Raw genomic sequence first — 17421 nt, 5'->3', positions numbered from 1 at the left:
TGCCTCTACTTTAAAGAGTCCTCTCCTGTTGATGTTCAGATGTATATCAGTATGTAGTGCCTCTACTTTAAAGAGTCCTCTCCTCTTGATGTTCAGATGTATATCAGTATGTAGTGCTCTACTTTAAAGAGTCCTCTCCTGTTGATGTTCAGGTGTATATCAGTATGTAGTGTCTCTACTTTAAAGAGTCCTCTCCTGCTGATGTTCAGGTGTATATCAGTATGTAGTGTCTCTACTTTAAAGAGTCCTCTCCTGCTGATGTTCAGGTGTATATCAGTATGTAGTGTCTCTACTTTAAAGAGTCCTCTCCTGCTGATGTTCAGGTGTATATCAGTATGTAGTGTCTCTACTTTAAAGAGTTCTCTCCTGCTGATGTTCAGGTGTATATCAGTATGTAGTGTCTCTACTTTAAAGAGTTCTCTCCTGCTGATGTTCAGCTGTATATCAGTATGTACTGTCTCTACTTAAAGAGTCCTCTCCTGCTGATGTTCAGGTGTATATCAGTATGTAGTGTCTCTACTTTAAAGAGTCCTCTCCTGCTGATGTTCAGCTGTATATCAGTATGTAGTGTCTCTACTTTAAAGAGTCCTCCCCTGCTGATGTTCAGGTGTATATCAGTATGTAGTGTCTCTACTTTAAAGAGTCCCTCTCCTGCTGATGTTCAGGTGTATATCAGTATGTAGTGTCTCTACTTTAAAGAGTCCTCTCCTGCTGATGTTCAGGTGTATATCAGTATGTAGTGTCTCTACTTTAAAGAGTTCTCTCCTGCTGATGTTCAGGTGTATATCAGTATGTAGTGTCTCTACTTTAAAGAGTTCTCTCCTGCTGATGTTCAGCTGTATATCAGTATGTACTGTCTCTACTTTAAAGAGTCCTCTCCTGCTGATGTTCAGGTGTATATCAGTATGTAGTGTCTCTACTTTAAAGAGTCCTCTCCTGCTGATGTTCAGCTGTATATCAGTATTTAGTGTCTCTACTTTAAAGAGTCCTCTCCTGCTGATGTTCAGGTGTATATCAGTATGTAGTGTCTCTACTTTAAAGAGTCCTCTCCTGCTGATGTTCAGGTGTATATCAGTATGTAGTGTCTCTACTTTAAAGAGTCCTCTCCTGCTGATGTATGGAGCATCTGAAGTCAGTTTCTGTGCAGGCAGAGAAGTCGTTCACAGCTGAGAGCCCATGTGATGGACGTGGTGATGAACTAAAGGTCATATCGCTGACCTTTAGTTCATCAAACAGCCTTGGCAGTCATTAGTAGCGTATCCAGACTCTGGATCATTTGGATTCTCTCTTGGTACCATATTTAAAGTCAAATATACCGTGAAACAAGATCTTGGTCGTATCGCCAAGAAACACACACTTGATCACAATTAAACACAATAGCAAAGAGCAGCGGGGGCTAAGACCAAGTGTGTGTGTGTGTGTGTGTGTGTGTGTGTGTGTGTGTGTGTGTGTGTGTGTGTGTGTGTGTGTGTGTGTGTGTGTGTGTGTGTGTGATTCAGTGAGCAGCTTAATGACATCCTGTAGCTCACAGTGAGAGATTTAACTACAGCCCTGTCTCTCTCCTTCAGTAAACCTTCCCAAATTACAAGGGTGACGGGGAATCGCCCAAAAATAGCCCCCGATCCATCCTCTTCCTCTTCTTCCTCATCTTCCTCCTCGTGCTTTAAGCTGATTTTCCTTAAAGCTGTGCAGAGTCCTCTGAAGATCTCCAGAGCAGTCGGCCCTGCAGAAGCTGTGAAATCAGAGGATCGTTAAACACTGCTAACAGCTAACGCTAACAGCTAACAGCTAACAGCTAACGCTAACAGCTAACAGCTAACGCTAACAGCTAACGTGAACTAGCTTTACTCGCCTGATTTGAACATGGATTTGTTGTTTAAGATGTAGCTGTTTAGCTAAAGTCGCACGTACATGCAAACTGTTTTTCTCCTGTATCTGAATTACATCTATCTTTATATATTACATTATTTATGTCATGCATGCTCCACGTTCGATACGCAGATAAGAGCGAGGGTCAAAACTCTGTCGCGGATTCTCTCTCCACTGCGCTCCCCTCTGATCTTTTTCATCCTCTTCTGACCTAAATCTGTGCTTTACTCACTTTCTTCCCCCTCTTCCTCCTCCTCTTCCTCTTCATCCTTCTCTCAGTATATAGTGCAGTCTCTGCTCTCTTTATTATCTCCTCTCGCTGCACCACAAACATTCCTCTGCCTGCAAGTCATCCGGACAAAAAGCACCGATATAGAAGTGGGCTGCAGCCGGCTATTCCTGGAAAGAGCTGTGTGTGTGTGTGTGTGTGTGTGTGTGTGTTCTATAGGAGACAAAGTGCCAGCTGATAATACCCAGGTCACGACCGTCTGAGTGAATCCTCCTCTAGCCTCCGTTCGACCCCTCACAAATTGAACCGGCTTCACGTGTTAACGACAACCGTCATTTTGATCATATTTATATGTAAGGTGTAATCTCAAAAAGACATCTTGGAGAGAGAGTTTGACGTCTATCAAACATGGACCATGTATAAAGAAAATGTAAAATAAACAAAATCAATTTAATTAAGATACAGGAAAAACACGGCATGCTTGTTTGTAAAGCTTTTGCTCAGCAGTTACACCGTGAACAAACTCCGTGTTGAGATCATGGAGTAAAGCTCTAGTTAATGTTAGCTGTTCACTGTCAGCCCAGTCTCACGGCATTTCGTCTTATAGTCACGAAAGTAATGTCATCTATTGATTCGTGTTCACCAACACTATTTTCAAAAAAAAATTGTGTCACACAGAACGATTTAAAAAGCGATGTTTCTATTGGTTGGATGTTTCGTGCCTGCAGCACGTCTTTCTGTCCGGTCGGGTCTTGGAAGACCGGAAGCTGTGGGGTTTGTCACGGTTTGTGAAACAAGCAGGACCCAAATGCAGATACAAACTGAAACTTCCTTTATTTCAAGGCTATGAGATATATATACAATGACAAACAGAACACTCACCGCAGAACTAGTCAGGGAACAAGACGAACCGACCGAGACAGACAGACAACCCAGAACTTAAATACACACCAGACTCAATCACACAACAAGACACAGGTGAGGAGGGAGGAGGAAACACAGGGGCCCAGGTGAACATAATCAGACCATTAGACACACCAGGGAAACTAATGACAAGAGGAACACACAGGGGAAAGGACCAGACAATAACCCAAAGGAAAACATGACATGGAAAACAGCAAAAACACCCAAACCTACAAAACTATAATCGTGACATAACCCCCCCCTCAAGGGACGGATTCCAGACGTCCCAAAAAAACAAAATCCAGCAGGGTGGGTGTAGGGGGTCTGGAGGACGGGTCTCGGGCGGACGGCCCGGGGGCAAGGCAGAGTTCAAAAAGGGGAACTCGGGCGGACGGCCCGGGGGCAAGGCAGAGTCCGAGGAGGGGTGAAGACCAGACAGCTCCGGAGGCCGGTCAGGAGCCGGTGTCGGCAAGATCCCCCATGGAAGAGGACACAGGACCGGCAGGACCCCCGGCAGGAGAGCAGTCGGCAGAATCCCCAACGCAACAGGACATGGAGTTGGCAGGACCCCCAGCGGAAGAGTAGTCGGCGGGACCTCCAACGTGGCAAGACATGGAGTTGGCAGGACCCCCGGCAGAAGGGCAGTCTGCGGGACCTCCAACGGCACAGGACATGGGGTTGGCAGGACCCTCGGCAGAAGAGTAGTCTGCGGAACCTCCAACGGCACAGGACATGGGGTTGGCAGGACCCTCGGCAGAAGAGTAGTCTGCGGGACCTCCAACGGCACAGGACATGGGGTTGGCAGGACCCCCGGCAGAAGAGCAGTCTGCGGGACCTCCAACTTGACAAGACATGGAGTTGGCAGGACCCCCGGCAGAAGAGTAGTCTGCGGGACCTCCAACGGCACAGGACATGGGGTTGGCAGGACCCCCGGCAGAAAGGCAGTCTGCGGGACCTCCAACGACACTTGAGTGGGTTGGTTCGCCAACAGAACCCGGGGAGCTGGCGTCGGACGGACAGCCAACAGGAGACGAGGTGCTGAGTCGGCCGGTATGCTGACAGGACATGGGGAGCTGGCGTCGGCCGATGAGTCAGCAGGTGACGAGGAGCCGGAGTCGGGACCATGGTTACTGGAGCCGGCACTGAAGCCGGGAACATGGCTGTAAGGTCCGGTTCTGGGGCCGGCAACATGGCTGTAAGGTCCGGTTCTGGACCCGGAAACATGGCTGTAAGGTCCGGTTCTGGAGCCGGCAACATGGCTGTAAGGTCCGGTTCTGGACCCGGAAACATGGCTGTAAGGTCCGGTTCTGGGGCCGGCAACATGGCTGTAAGGTCCGGTTCTGGACCCGGAAACATGGCTGTAAGGTCCGGTTCTGGAGCCGGCAACATGGCTCTAAGGTCCGGTTCTGGAGCCGGCAACATTGCTGTAAGGTCCGGTTCTGGGGCCGGAAACATGGCTGTAAGGTCCGGTTCTGGGGCCGGAAACATGGCTGTAAGGTCCGGTTCTGGGGCCGGCAACATGGCTGTAAGGTCCGGTTCTGGAGCCGGCAACATGGCTGTAAGGTCCGGTTCTGGAGCCGGCAACATGGCTGTAAGGTCCGGTTCTGGACCCGGAAACATGGCTGTAAGGTCCGGTTCTGGAGCCGGCAACATGGCTGTAAGGTCCGGTTCTGGAGCCGGCAACATGGCTGTAAGGTCCAGTTCTGGACCCGGAAACATGGCTGTAAGGTCCGGTTCTGGAGCCGGCAACATGGCTGTAAGGTCCGGTTCTGGAACCGGCAACATGGCTGTAAGGTCCGGTTCTGGAGCCGGCAACATGGCTGTAAGGTCCGGTTCTGGGGCCGGCAACATGGCTGTAAGGTCCGGTTCTGGACCCGGAAACATGGCTGTAAGGTCCGGTTCTGGAGCCGGCAACATGGCTGTAAGGTCCGGTTCTGGAGCCGGCAACATGGCTGTAAGGTCCGGTTCTGGAGCCGGCAACATTGCTGTAAGGTCCGGTTCTGGGGCCGGAAACATGGCTGTAAGGTCCGGTTCTGGGGCCGGAAACATGGCTGTAAGGTCCGGTTCTGGAGCCGGCAGCATGGCTGTAAGGTCCGGTTCTGGGGCCGGAACCATGGCTCTTGGGGGTTGAGCTGCTAGCTTGGCCTTGCGACTCCTCCTCTTAGCAGCCGCCTGAATACTCCGTGGACCTCCCTAAGCCAGACGAGTTCCAGAACATGACTCCTGGACAGGAGCAGGAACTGGGGCAGAAGCATGGGCTGACTGCAGACGGAAACCACCGAGGCGTATGGTGCCAGGTTGGGAATTGGGAGGCCGGGAGCTAGCATGCCTGGGGCTAGCAGGCCGGGAATCACACACAGGGAGGATCTTTGAAATCCAGCCAGGTAAGAACTTCACCATACCTGGTTTCTCCCTAGCCATCTGGCGCGCCTCCGACAACACAGCCTCCCGCTGCTGAACTCCGGGTGCTCTCTTCCATCTATCCGAGCAGTTAGCCAAAAAAAAGGAAACATTTAATAATTCCGACTCGAACGGATCTGCTGGGCCCATTTCTTGGTCGGTTCGTACTGTCACGGTTTGTGCAACAAGCAGGACCCAAATGCAGATTTAAACTGAAACTTCCTTTATTTCAAGGCTATGAGATATATATATGTACAATGACACCACAGAACTAGTCAGGGAACCAGACGAACCGACCAAGACAGACAGACAACCCAGAACTTAAATACACACAAGACTCAATCACACAACAAGACACAGGTGAGGAGGGAGGAGGAAACACAGGGGCCCAGGTGAACATAATCAGATCATTAGACACACCAGGGAAACTAATGACAAGAGGAACACACAGGGGAAAGGACCAGACAATAACCCAAAGGGAAACATGACATGGAAAACAGCAAAAACACCCAAACCTACAAAACTATAAACGTGACATAACATGAGAATCGTGACAGGGTTCATAAAAACATGTTCTTACTCAATATCTCACCCCGAGCCTAACACTATCCCTTTATTTTAAATTGTATAATGAGTTTGTTTTCCTTCTACTTTGTTATTATTTGATGCAGGCACAAAACAATAGAAAACATTGCTTTCTAAAATCGTTCTGTTTCTGAATACTGAAATCAGCATTTTTTATTTTTCCTACTAATTTGTTACTATTTATTGGGTAGTGTTCGTCTAATGGAGAGTGAGGTGGGCTGAAGATCGGAAGGAGTGAGTTCAAACCCCACCTGGAACACCACCACTAGTGAGCCCTTGAGTAAGGCCCTTAGCCCTCAGTTACTCCAGGGAGAATGTCCCTGTAATCGGTCATTGGAAGTCGCTTTGGATAAAAACGTCAGCTAAAGGAAATGTAATGCAATGATTATATATAATTATAACACGAAACGTCGTGAGACTGTGTTATAACTGTTAGCTGTTAGCTGTTAGCTGTTAGCTGTTAGCAGCCAGTGAGCATCACCAACCTGCTTGGCAAAGTAACGGAGATAACACCTAAAGCTAACAGTTAGGATCCGTTATGGCTCCATTCAGTTAAATAAGTATTGGATGAAGGTTATTATAGTGTTGTTGTACCGTGTAGTTTTGAGAGGGAAACATATACAACTAAAGGAGATGTTTTCACAGATATACATGTTGTTTTGTTTCTCACTGTGGTATTGAATTTGTTGACGGGAATCGGGGAATTTCACTGGTATAGGGAATGGGAACGGCAAGACGGCCATCTTTGGAGGATACTAGCAACTATATTTTATTCTTTTAAACTAACAGGGAGACGTAGAAACATCAGCAAGAGACGCCGAGTGTGTTGAACTACAGAAACACACACACTGGGAATATGATTTAAAACAGGAAATATGGCGGCACATACACCGGCTAATTATGCATGTTATGCCGACATTTTGTTAGCACTCAGTTAGCTTAGCATTAGCTGTCTCACGTCTGTCCGGATGATTCTAGAGTCAGTACACCTGTGGATCTGAAGGTCCTGTACCCATGGTAATAACATAGTCTTTTTTGGGGAATGAGGGCAAAAAAACACCGTATGTTGTTCATTTGAACGTAGCTGAAAATAATTTAAAACGGTAGAGCGACTGTAAATCTGGAGGTGGAGCTCCTGCTGTCGACATGTCACTGTGTCCTTCAATCAGTGTGTGTGTGTGTGTGTGTGTGTGTGTGTGTGTGTGTGTGTGTGTGTGTGTGTGTGTGTGTGTGTGTGTGTGTGTGTGTGTGTGTGTGTGTGTGTGTGTGTGTGTGTGTGTGTGTGTGTGTGTGTGTGTGTGCGTGCGTGTGTCTCTCTCTCTCATGTGTGTGTGTGTGTGTGTGTGTCTCTCTCTCGTGTGTGTGTGTGTGTGTGTGTGTGTGTGTGTGTGTGTGTGTGTGTGTGTGTGTGTGTGTGTGTGTGTGTGTGTGTGTGTGTGTGTGTGTGTGTGTGTGTGTCTCTCTCTCTCTCATGTGTGTGTGTGTGTGTGTGTGTGTGTGTGTGTGTGTGTGTGTGTGTGTGTGTGTGTGTGTGTGTGTGTGTGTGTGTGTGTGTGTCTCTCTCTCGTGTGTGTGTGTGTGTGTGTGTGTGTGTGTGTGTGTGTGTGTGTGTGTGTGTGTGTGTGTGTGTGTGTGTGGGTGTGGGTGTGTGTGTGTGTGTGTGTGTGTGTGTGTGTGTGTGTGTGTGTCTCTCTCTCTCGTGTGTGTGTGTGTGTGTGTGTGTGTGTGTGTGTGTGTGTGTGTGTGTGTGTGTGTGTGTGTGTGTGTGTGTGTGTGTGTGTGTGTGTGTGTCTCTCTCTCTCTCGTGTGTGTGTGTGTGTGTGTGTGTGTGTGTGTGTGTGTGTGTGTCTGTGTGTGTCTGTGGTGTGTGTGTGTGTGTGTGTGTGTGTGTGTGTGTGTGTGTGTGTGTGTGTGTGTGTGTGTGTGTGTGTCTCTCTCTCATGTGTGTGTGTGTGTGTGTGTGTGTGTGTGTGTGTGTGTGTGTGTGTGTGTCTGTGTGTGTGTGTGTCTCTCTCTCGTGTGTGTGTGTGTGTGTGTGTGTGTGTGTGTGTGTGTGTGTGTGTGTGTGTGTGTGTGTATGTGTCTGTGTGTGTGTGTGTTGTGTGTGTGTGTGTGTGTGTGTGTGTGTGTGTGTGTGTGTGTGTGTGTGTGTGTGTGTGTGTGTGTGTGTGTGTGTGTGTGTGTGTGTGTGTGTGACTGATTCCCCACCTGCTCCATGTAATAGACATCACCCTGACCTTTGACCTCACTCAGGGTTATCGTTGTAACCTGAAACCAACGAGAGCAGTGGAAGATATTGTTTGAATAATCATTATTTCAGTTGTTTTTTTCATATCAACAAATGTCCTCAAAATGTGATTTTTTTTTCTCCAAACAATCTGTTATTATTATTACTATTAAATCGTATTATTTATATTTATTTATTACATTTGTTTTGTTATTACTATTCAATCTTCCTTAGCTTTCCATATTTTAGTGGTTGCCTGAATATTTGTATGCGTAAATAAAATAAATCTCCACTAAACCTATTTAAAAGTATTTAACATCCTACACACCTCCTTGTTTCTAAAAGAGAACTAAGATAATAAAGACAGAATGTTCATCTTCACTGGAGGGGAATGCACCTTGACACGGAGACGGCCTGCCAACAGCTGTTTGCCTTTTTAAGAAAATCCTAACGAGACATATTTACGGTCTGCTCCGACAGCGGGTCTATTGTTAAAGAGACTCTGCTGCTGGACCAGATTAGCACAAAGAAAGCTCAGAGTCACACCTGTTGGTGTTTACTGAGAGACACACTGACGGGCGACAGGGGGACGGATGGAGGGAATAAACTTTGTATAAGTGGCAGAGGTGAAAGAAGTACCCAGATCCTCTCCTGGAGTAAAAGTAGTTGGTTCGTTACGAGTAAAAGTCCTTTATTGAAATCATGATCCTCACCGTCTTCCCCTCCTCCTAAAACCCTGAAAGGAGTCAACATTTTAAGTCCTTACATTTGGGAATGAGTCGGCATTATGAGTTTCAAAACCTCAAAATGAATCAGCTTTCTTAGTCCCTAAAGGCGGGGATGAGTCCGCACTATGAGTCTTAACGCTCGGTAAAAGAGTCAGCATGAAACCTGGGAACAAGTGGGAATCAGAAGTCCCTCAACTCAGAATTATTTCTGCATTATGAGTCAACATGTTGTCACTTCCTATCCCCTGGCCCCTTTCTGAATGTGTTTTTCGTAGTTAGCCAGAAGAAAGGTCTTAAAATGCTTTGTTTCAAGTAAAAGTTCTTAATTGAAATCCTTATCCTCTCTGTGTCTTCCTCCTCGCAGCTGATTGGCTCAATCATCGGTCGTCAGGGCTCTAAGATTAACGAGATCCGGCAGGTGTCGGGCGCTCAGATCAAAATCGGCAGTCAGATCGACGGCAGCAGCGAGCGTCACGTCACCATCACCGGCACGGCCATCGCCATCAACCTGGCTCAGTACCTGATCACTTCCTGGTGAGTATCCCCACTGAAGGGAAGTGTGTGTAAACAACAACAACAACAACGGCTAATGTTACTTTAAAGACCTAAAGAGATGAGTCCTCAAACCCGGTCAAAGTGTCAACATTAAGAGTCCTAAAACCAAGAAATTATTCTTCATTTTTGATTTCTACAACTCAGAAGTTGGTCAGTATTATGAGTCTAAAAAAGCCCAAAATGAATCAGCTTTATTCGTCCCAAAACCCGGTCAACGTGTCAGCAGTAAACCTGGACATAGGTCAGCATTATAACACCTAACACCCAAAAATATATGATTATCATTAGTCTTAAAAAATAGTAAAAGACTCAGCATTAAAACTTTAATTGAGTTTGAAATTCTGAGTCAGCATCATGAGTCCTAAAGCTCAGGTGTGAGTCAGCATCATGAGTCCTAAAGCTCAGGTGTGAGTCAGCATCATGAGTCCTAAAGCTCAGGTGTGAGTCAGCATCATGAGTCCTAAAGCTCAGGTGTGAGTCAGCATCATGAGTCCTAAAGCTCAGGTGTGAGTCGGCATCATGAGTCCTAAAGCTCAGGCGTGAGTCAGCATCATGAGTCCTAAAGCTCAGGTGTGAGTCAGCATCATGAGTCCTAAAGCTCAGGTGTGAGTCAGCATCATGAGTCCTAAAGCTCAGGTGTGAGTCAGCATCATGAGTCCTAAAGCTCAGGCGTGAGTCAGCATCATGAGTCCTAAAGCTCAGGTGTGAGTCAGCATCATGAGTCCTAAAGCTCAGGTGTGAGTCAGCATCATGAGTCCTAAAGCTCAGGCGTGAGTCAGCATCATGAGTCCTAAAGCTCAGGTGTGAGTCAGCATCATGAGTCCTAAAGCTCAGGTGTGAGTCAGCATCATGAGTCCTAAAGCTCAGGTGTGAGTCAGCATCATGAGTCCTAAAGCTCAGGTGTGAGTCAGCATCATGAGTCCTAAAGCTCAGGTGTGAGTCAGCATCATGAGTCCTAAAGCTCAGGTGTGAGTCAGCATCATGAGTCCTAAAGCTCAGGTGTGAGTCAGCATCATGAGTCCTAAAGCTCAGGTGTGAGTCAGCATCATGAGTCCTAAAGCTCAGGTGTGAGTCAGCATCATGAGTCCTAAAGCTCAGGTGTGAGTCAGCATCATGAGTCCTAAAGCTCAGGCGTGAGTCAGCATCATGAGTCCTAAAGCTCAGGTGTGAGTCAGCATCATGAGTCCTAAAGCTCAGGTGTGAGTCAGCATCATGAGTCCTAAAGCTCAGGTGTGAGTCAGCATCATGAGTCCTAAAGCTCAGGTGTGAGTCAGCATCATGAGTCCTAAAGCTCAGGTGTGAGTCAACATCATGAGTCCTAAAGCTCAGGTGTCAGTCAGCATCATGAGTCCTAAAGCTCAGGTGTGAGTCAGCATCATGAATCCTAAAGCTCAGGTGTCAGTCAGCATCATGAGTCCTAAAGCTCAGGTGTGAGTCAGCATCATGAGTCCTAAAGCTCAGGTGTGAGTCAGCATCATGAGTCCTAAAGCTCAGGTGTGAGTCAGCATCATGAGTCCTAAAGCTCAGGTGTGAGTCAGCATCATGAGTCCTAAAGCTCAGGTGTGAGTCAGCATCATGAGTCCTAAAGCTCAGGTGTGAGTCAGCATCATGAGTCCTAAAGCTCAGGTGTCAGTCAGCATCATGAGTCCTAAAGCTCAGGTGTGAGTCAGCATCATGAGTCCTAAAGCTCAGGTGTGAGTCAACATCATGAGTCCTAAAGCTCAGGTGTGAGTCAGCATCATGAGTCCTAAAGCTTAGGTGTGAGTCAGCATCATGAGTCCTAAAGCTCAGGTGTGAGTCAGCATCATGAGTCCTAAAGCTCAGGTGTGAGTCAGCATCATGAGTCCTAAAGCTCAGGTGTGAGTCAGCATCATGAGTCCTAAAGCTCAGGTGTGAGTCAGCATCATGAGTCCTAAAGCTCAGGTGTGAGTCAGCATCATGAGTCCTAAAGCTCAGGTGTGAGTCAGCATCATGAGTCCTAAAGCTCAGGTGTGAGTCAGCATCATGAGTCCTAAAGCTCAGGTGTGAGTCAGCATCATGAGTCCTAAAGCTCAGGTGTGAGTCAGCATCATGAGTCCTAAAGCTCAGGTGTGAGTCAGCATCATGAGTCCTAAAGCTCAGGTGTCAGTCAGCATCATGAGTCCTAAAGCTCAGGTGTGAGTCAGCATCATGAGTCCTAAAGCTCAGGTGTGAGTAAGCATCATGAGTCCTAAAGCTCAGGTGTGAGTCAGCATCATGAGTCCTAAAGCTCAGGTGTGAGTCAGCATCATGAGTCCTAAAGCTCAGGTGTGAGTCAGCATCATGAGTCCTAAAGCTCAGGTGTCAGTCAGCATCATGAGTCATAAAGCTCAGGTGTGAGTCAGCATCATGAGTCCTAAAGCTCAGGTGTGAGTCAGCATCATGAGTCCTAAAGCTCAGGTGTGAGTCAGCATCATGAGTCCTAAAGCTCAGGTGTGAGTCAGCATCATGAGTCCTAAAGCTCAGGTGTGAGTCAGCATCATGAGTCCTAAAGCTCAGGTGTGAGTCAGCATCATGAGTCCTAAAGCTCAGGTGTGAGTCAGCATCATGAGTCCTAAAGCTCAGGTGTGAGTCAGCATCATGAGTCCTAAAGCTCAGGTGTGAGTCAGCATCATGAGTCCTAAAGCTCAGGTGTGAGTCAGCATCATGAGTCCTAAAGCTCAGGCGTGGCTTATTGTTATGAAGGTGCATTGTGACTCTCTGATGGTATACATTTCATTATTGTCTGAACGTGTTTGACGTGCCAGCACAACAGGCCGTTTTCACACAGTAGGAGAATCTCTCCTTAACAAATCTCACTTTTAACTTTATTGTAGATCCAGTGGTGAAGCATCACACCTTTCTCCGCAGGGCAAGCTTCAAACATAGAACAACTTCAGGATGCGTAACATGACAACTATTTACACGATAAAGAGAAATGAAGCGCTGCAGAAGTTAATCTCTCCGTCGTGCTGTTTTCTAATCAGATCCCAAACATGAGAGACTTATACAAAGCACCTTCATGAATATGCAAATTCCTGATTAGATTCTGGATGAAATTGATATTTCACTCAAAACTCCCACTGCCACTGACAGCAGGGACAATAGACACACACACACACACACACACACACACACACACACACACACACACACACACACACACACACACACACACACACACACACACACTGCAGATGGGTCAATCTCATTCATACTGAAATGTCAGGTCAGAGGAGGTGAGACACGGGTTTTCCCAGTCAGTCACCACACAGATGAGACTTCCTGCCAAACATTATTCTACCCTCTCTCTGGGGATTTAGAAAAGGTGTGTGGCTTTGCTCTTTGTCATGTTCCAGATGTCTCAGTCCTACCACAGAGACTTCTCTTGTCCACATTGTTTTATTTATATAACTGTACAAGGTGCAAGAGGTACAAATGCAATTCTAGTTCTACGTCTCGCTCTCTGGAGGAGATCGGTGTTTGCTTCATTCTTCTGCTCTGATGTCAACAAGACTCTTTATTTGTGTGCATTAAGGGAGCATGTGAGACACACACAGAGGAAGAAAGGGAACTACAGCCTCACTTTCACTTGGACACAAAACAGAAATATTGAAGTTGGTACCCATAAGATCCTTAGTGTTTCTTTAGGTTTGGAGATTTAAATACTCAGAGTAGTTCTAAACAAATATTATATCAGAAGCTAAAATATACAAAAACAAACCAAAAGAATGTTCGTTAGCATTCAATTACGACCAGGGGCCTCTGGCTAAGACTCACCAGAGCTGTTGGTAATTTTGGTGAAAAGTTACTATTGACATCTATTATGTTCAGAATATGAAAACCCCAGTATAATGAACAGGTCATGTTACATAAAAAGATGCTAACTTGGTTTCTTATTGCCTGTGTTTTAATGGCCCATTGTACGATAGCCCACAGTTGCGATGACCAATATCTACAATCGCCCACGTTACAATGGCCCGTTGTTACGATGACCCGTTGTTACGATGGCCCCTGTTACAATGGCCCGTTGTTATGATGACCCGTTGTTACGATGGCCCGTTGTTACGATGGACCACGTTACGATGGCCCATGTTATGATGGCCCATTGTTATGATGACCCGTTGTTACGATGGCCCATGTTACAATGGACCACGTTACGATGGCCCATGTTATGATGGCCCATTGTTATGATGACCCGTTGTTACGATGGCCCATGTTACAATGGAACACGTTACGATGGCCCGTTGTTACGATGGCCCATTGTTACGATGACCCATGTTACGATGGCCCGTTGTTACGATGGCCCGTTGTTACGATGGCCCATGTTACGATGGCCCGTTGTTACGATGGCCCATGTTACGATTGCCCGTTGTTACGATGGCCCATGTTATGATGGCCCGTTGTTACGATGGACAACGTTACGATGGCCCATGTTACATTGGACCCTAGTTACGATGGACCGTTGCTACGATGGCCAATTGTTACAATGGCCAATTTGTACGATGGACCGTAGTTAAGATGGACCGTAGTTAAGATGGACCATAGTTAAGATGGACCGTAGTTACGATGGCCCACATTTACGATGGCCCATAGTGACGATGGCCCATGGTACGATGGCCCATAGTTACGATGGCCCACATTTACGATGGCCCATAGTGACCATGGCCCGTGTTACGATGGCCCACAGTTACCATGGCCCATAGTTAGCATGGCCCATAGTTACCATGGCCCATGGTACGATGGCCCATAGTTACCATGGCCAATGGTACGATGGACCATAGTTACGATGGCCCATGGTACGATGGCCCATAGTTACGATGGGCTGTTGTTAAGATGGACCATAGTTACGATGGCCCATAGTTACGATGGCCCATAGTTACGATGGCCCATGTCACGATGGACCATAATAACATTGGCCCACAGTTACGATCATTTTACGATGGCCCGTTGTTTCGATGGCCCATAGTGACGATGGCCCAATTTTCTTTGAGAGAATTGGTCTGCCAATCGGACCGTACCTGATTATTGTGGTTTTCAACAACATGGCGTCTTTGAATTGATATTTCCGCTCTCTAATTAATACCTTGTCTTTTTCCTGCTTCTATTTCCTGTTTTTTTGTCCTCTGACCAAGCGTCCATCCTAATATATATCTATAATGGTTTTGTCCCCTCCTCCCAAAGCCCCCTCCCAAGCCATCACCCCAACTTATACAGCACACCCCCCATCCGTACAGCGAACCCCCCTACAGTAATCTTTTGCAACCTCCAGCAAAACACACCGGTCTTATGATTTTCTCAAACTTCCTTTATTTCATTTTTTACTCTCCAAAGTATCCTTTTTGTTTTTACAATTTTTTTTAACATGTCTTTTATTTAACCCTCTAACCCTTCTCCATCCAAAACTCCCTTCCCCGTCTCCTCCTCCACCGCCATTCCTTCCCTTCCCTCCACCTCCTCTCTCCTCTTCCTCCTCTCTGCTCTCTCTCCTCTTTCCTTCTTCCTCTCCTCCTCCACCCTCCTTCCCTTCCCTCCACCTCCTCTCTCCTCTTCCTCCTCTCTGCTCTCTCTCCTCTTCTCTTCCTCCTCTCCTCCTCTACCCTCCTTCCCTTCCTTCCACCTCCTCCCTTCCTCCCTCCCTCCCTCCCACCTCCAGTTTAGAGACCGCCAAATCCACCGCCCAGTCCTCCTCCATGCCGTCACCCGTTGACCTGACCATGAGCTTCACCCAGCCTTCCTCCTCCTCCTCCTCCTCCTCTTCCTCCTCGTTGCCCCACGCTCAAATGCTGGGCGCCCCTTACGCCCTCCCCCTCTCCAGCCTCCTGGGAATGAAATCCTTCCCTTACCTGGCGCTCTCCAGCTCTCCAGGCCCCATGATGCCGGGCTCCATGATGCCGGGGTCCATGCAGCAGACGGCGGGTCCACTTCAGGCGGCGCTGGCCTCCTACACGGCTAAAATCCAGTCCTCGGCCAACGGGATGAAGAAGCCTGAGAGACAGAAGTTTGCACCGTACTGATGACGGACGGAGGGGGATTATGCATCTCATAGAGTCCTATTGTGATGTGTATGTTCCCCAAAGTCTTATGAGTTAGACTAGTTTATTTGTTTTGACTTTTTCTGTCTGATTGTTGTTTTACTCCAATTTTTCTGTAAAGCGACCTTGGGTCCCCTGAAAGGCGCTATATCAATTTAAGTTATTATTATTATTTCCTACACGGTGAAAATCCAGTCCTCGGCTAACAAGATGAGGAAGCCGGAGAGACAGAAGTTTCCACCGTACTGATGGCGGACGGAGGGGGATTATGCATCTCATAGAGTCCTATTGTGATGTTGACGACCCCAAAGTCTTATAAGTTAGTAGTTTATTTTGTTTGTCTGACTTTTTTTTTGTTTTACTCCTGTTGTTCTGTAAAGCGACCTTGGGTCCCCTGAAAGGCGCTATATCAATTCAAGATGTTATTATTATTTATTATTATGAAACTTTATTTAGCCCCTTGGGGAAAATTCAGGCGGCGCTGGCTTCCTACACGGCGAAAATCTCGTCCTCCGCCAACGGGATGAAGAAGCCGGAGAGACAAAAGCTTGCGCCGTACTGATGTTGCAGCTCATAGAGTCCTACTGTGAAAACCGGACATTTTGAGTACCCCAGAGTTTTACGTTAGAAATGTATAGGAGGGTCCCCAGAACATAGAAACTGCAGGATGCTAACTTGTTGGGCAATTTGCACATTTAGCATAGGTTGCATTAATCAAAAGCTGTCCGATCCAAATCATCCAGAATCCCTTAAAACTTCTAAATCAAAATCGGACGACAGAGAGTACAAATATGGCCACCTTTCTGGTTTAAACTGACATTTTTTATCCTGAAAATGTCAGAAATGGATTAAATCTGTCGTGTGCTGGGGGACCCTAATATACATTTCTATCATAAAACATTGGGGTACTCAACATGTCCGGGTTCACTATGAGCTGGCAGACAGAGTATTCTGGGAAATGAGGTTTTTAAAGATGGACGGGTACTTTGACTTTTTACTTCTCTTTCTTCCTCTGCCTATACACCTCTTACTTCTTTCTCAAAGATGACAGAGTGGGATCATTGGATTGGTTTTCAGATGTTGTGCGGAAATAAATATTACATTACGTTTCGTTTAGCTTACGCTTTTAAGCAAAGCTATTTAAGACAACTGCAATCAACCATGAATCCTGCAGATACTTTAAAATAGACCAAATCCTTTATAAGTGCATATTGAAATCAGAAGGTTCTTCTTTTGGCATTAAGGTTTTTCCCCAAACCTTATCCCTTTGGAGTGAGTATAAAAACCTTAAGAAAGAAGCGATGGAAACGCTGGTTGTAATTTGATATGTCGCTTAATCAGAAACTACAAAAAACTACTTGTGAATTCCTCCACAAGCACAGAAATAGTTTTATCTCTGCTGACGCTCTTTATCCTCGTCCTAGACTCTGTGACGGACAGACGCAGCAAAGGCTCATGGGTAATCAGAAATGCAACGGTTGTCAAATCTTCACGCTGATCCGTCTGCGCTCCACATGGGGAAAATAAATTAACAAATAAAAGATGAAGAAATAATCCCCGCCATCACTCGCGACCCTGAACTCATCTCAGATGTTTTTATGTGTGCAAAAGAAGACAATCCTGTACTTCAGATCACATGCGGCTACTTTACTTTATGTTATTGTTATTTATGCCTTCAGCTGCAAGTTATACAACTCTCAGGGTCTCCGGCTCCTCTCTGTGTCGTCAACGCAGCCATAACTCAGACCGCCGGATCACGATTTTTTATTTACATTGCAGATTATTTGAGGAAACTCATCTTCCTCCTTCAAAGCAGTCTCTGTGCAGTTTGCACCGTATTCAATCAGTGATGTAAAGTACATTTACTCAAGTACTCAAGTATCATTTTCAGGT

At 46.6% G+C, this 17421-nt stretch overlaps 1 protein-coding gene across 1 annotated transcript in view; it reads left to right on the top strand.

Annotated features, from left to right (window-relative positions):
• The window catches only part of LOC307038961 (poly(rC)-binding protein 4-like), an 83872-nt gene that overhangs the window by 65103 nt on the left and 1348 nt on the right, over positions 1-17421 (top strand). Inside the window, exons 8-9 of the mRNA XM_079680630.1 lie at positions 9261-9475; positions 15150-17421. The exon at positions 15150-17421 is cut by the window's right edge and continues 1348 nt beyond it. Of these exons, the coding sequence (XP_079536756.1) occupies positions 9261-9475; positions 15150-15510 (576 nt within the window). The 3' untranslated portion in view covers positions 15511-17421. The remainder of the gene's footprint in view (positions 1-9260; positions 9476-15149) is intronic.

This window comes from Notothenia rossii, assembly GCF_949606895.1.
Source record: "Notothenia rossii genome assembly, chromosome: 5".
In the NCBI taxonomy this organism is placed as follows: domain Eukaryota; kingdom Metazoa; phylum Chordata; class Actinopteri; order Perciformes; family Nototheniidae; genus Notothenia; species Notothenia rossii.
Note: the sequence above shows the minus strand (reverse complement) of the source record. Positions and strands in the feature narration are given on the sequence as shown.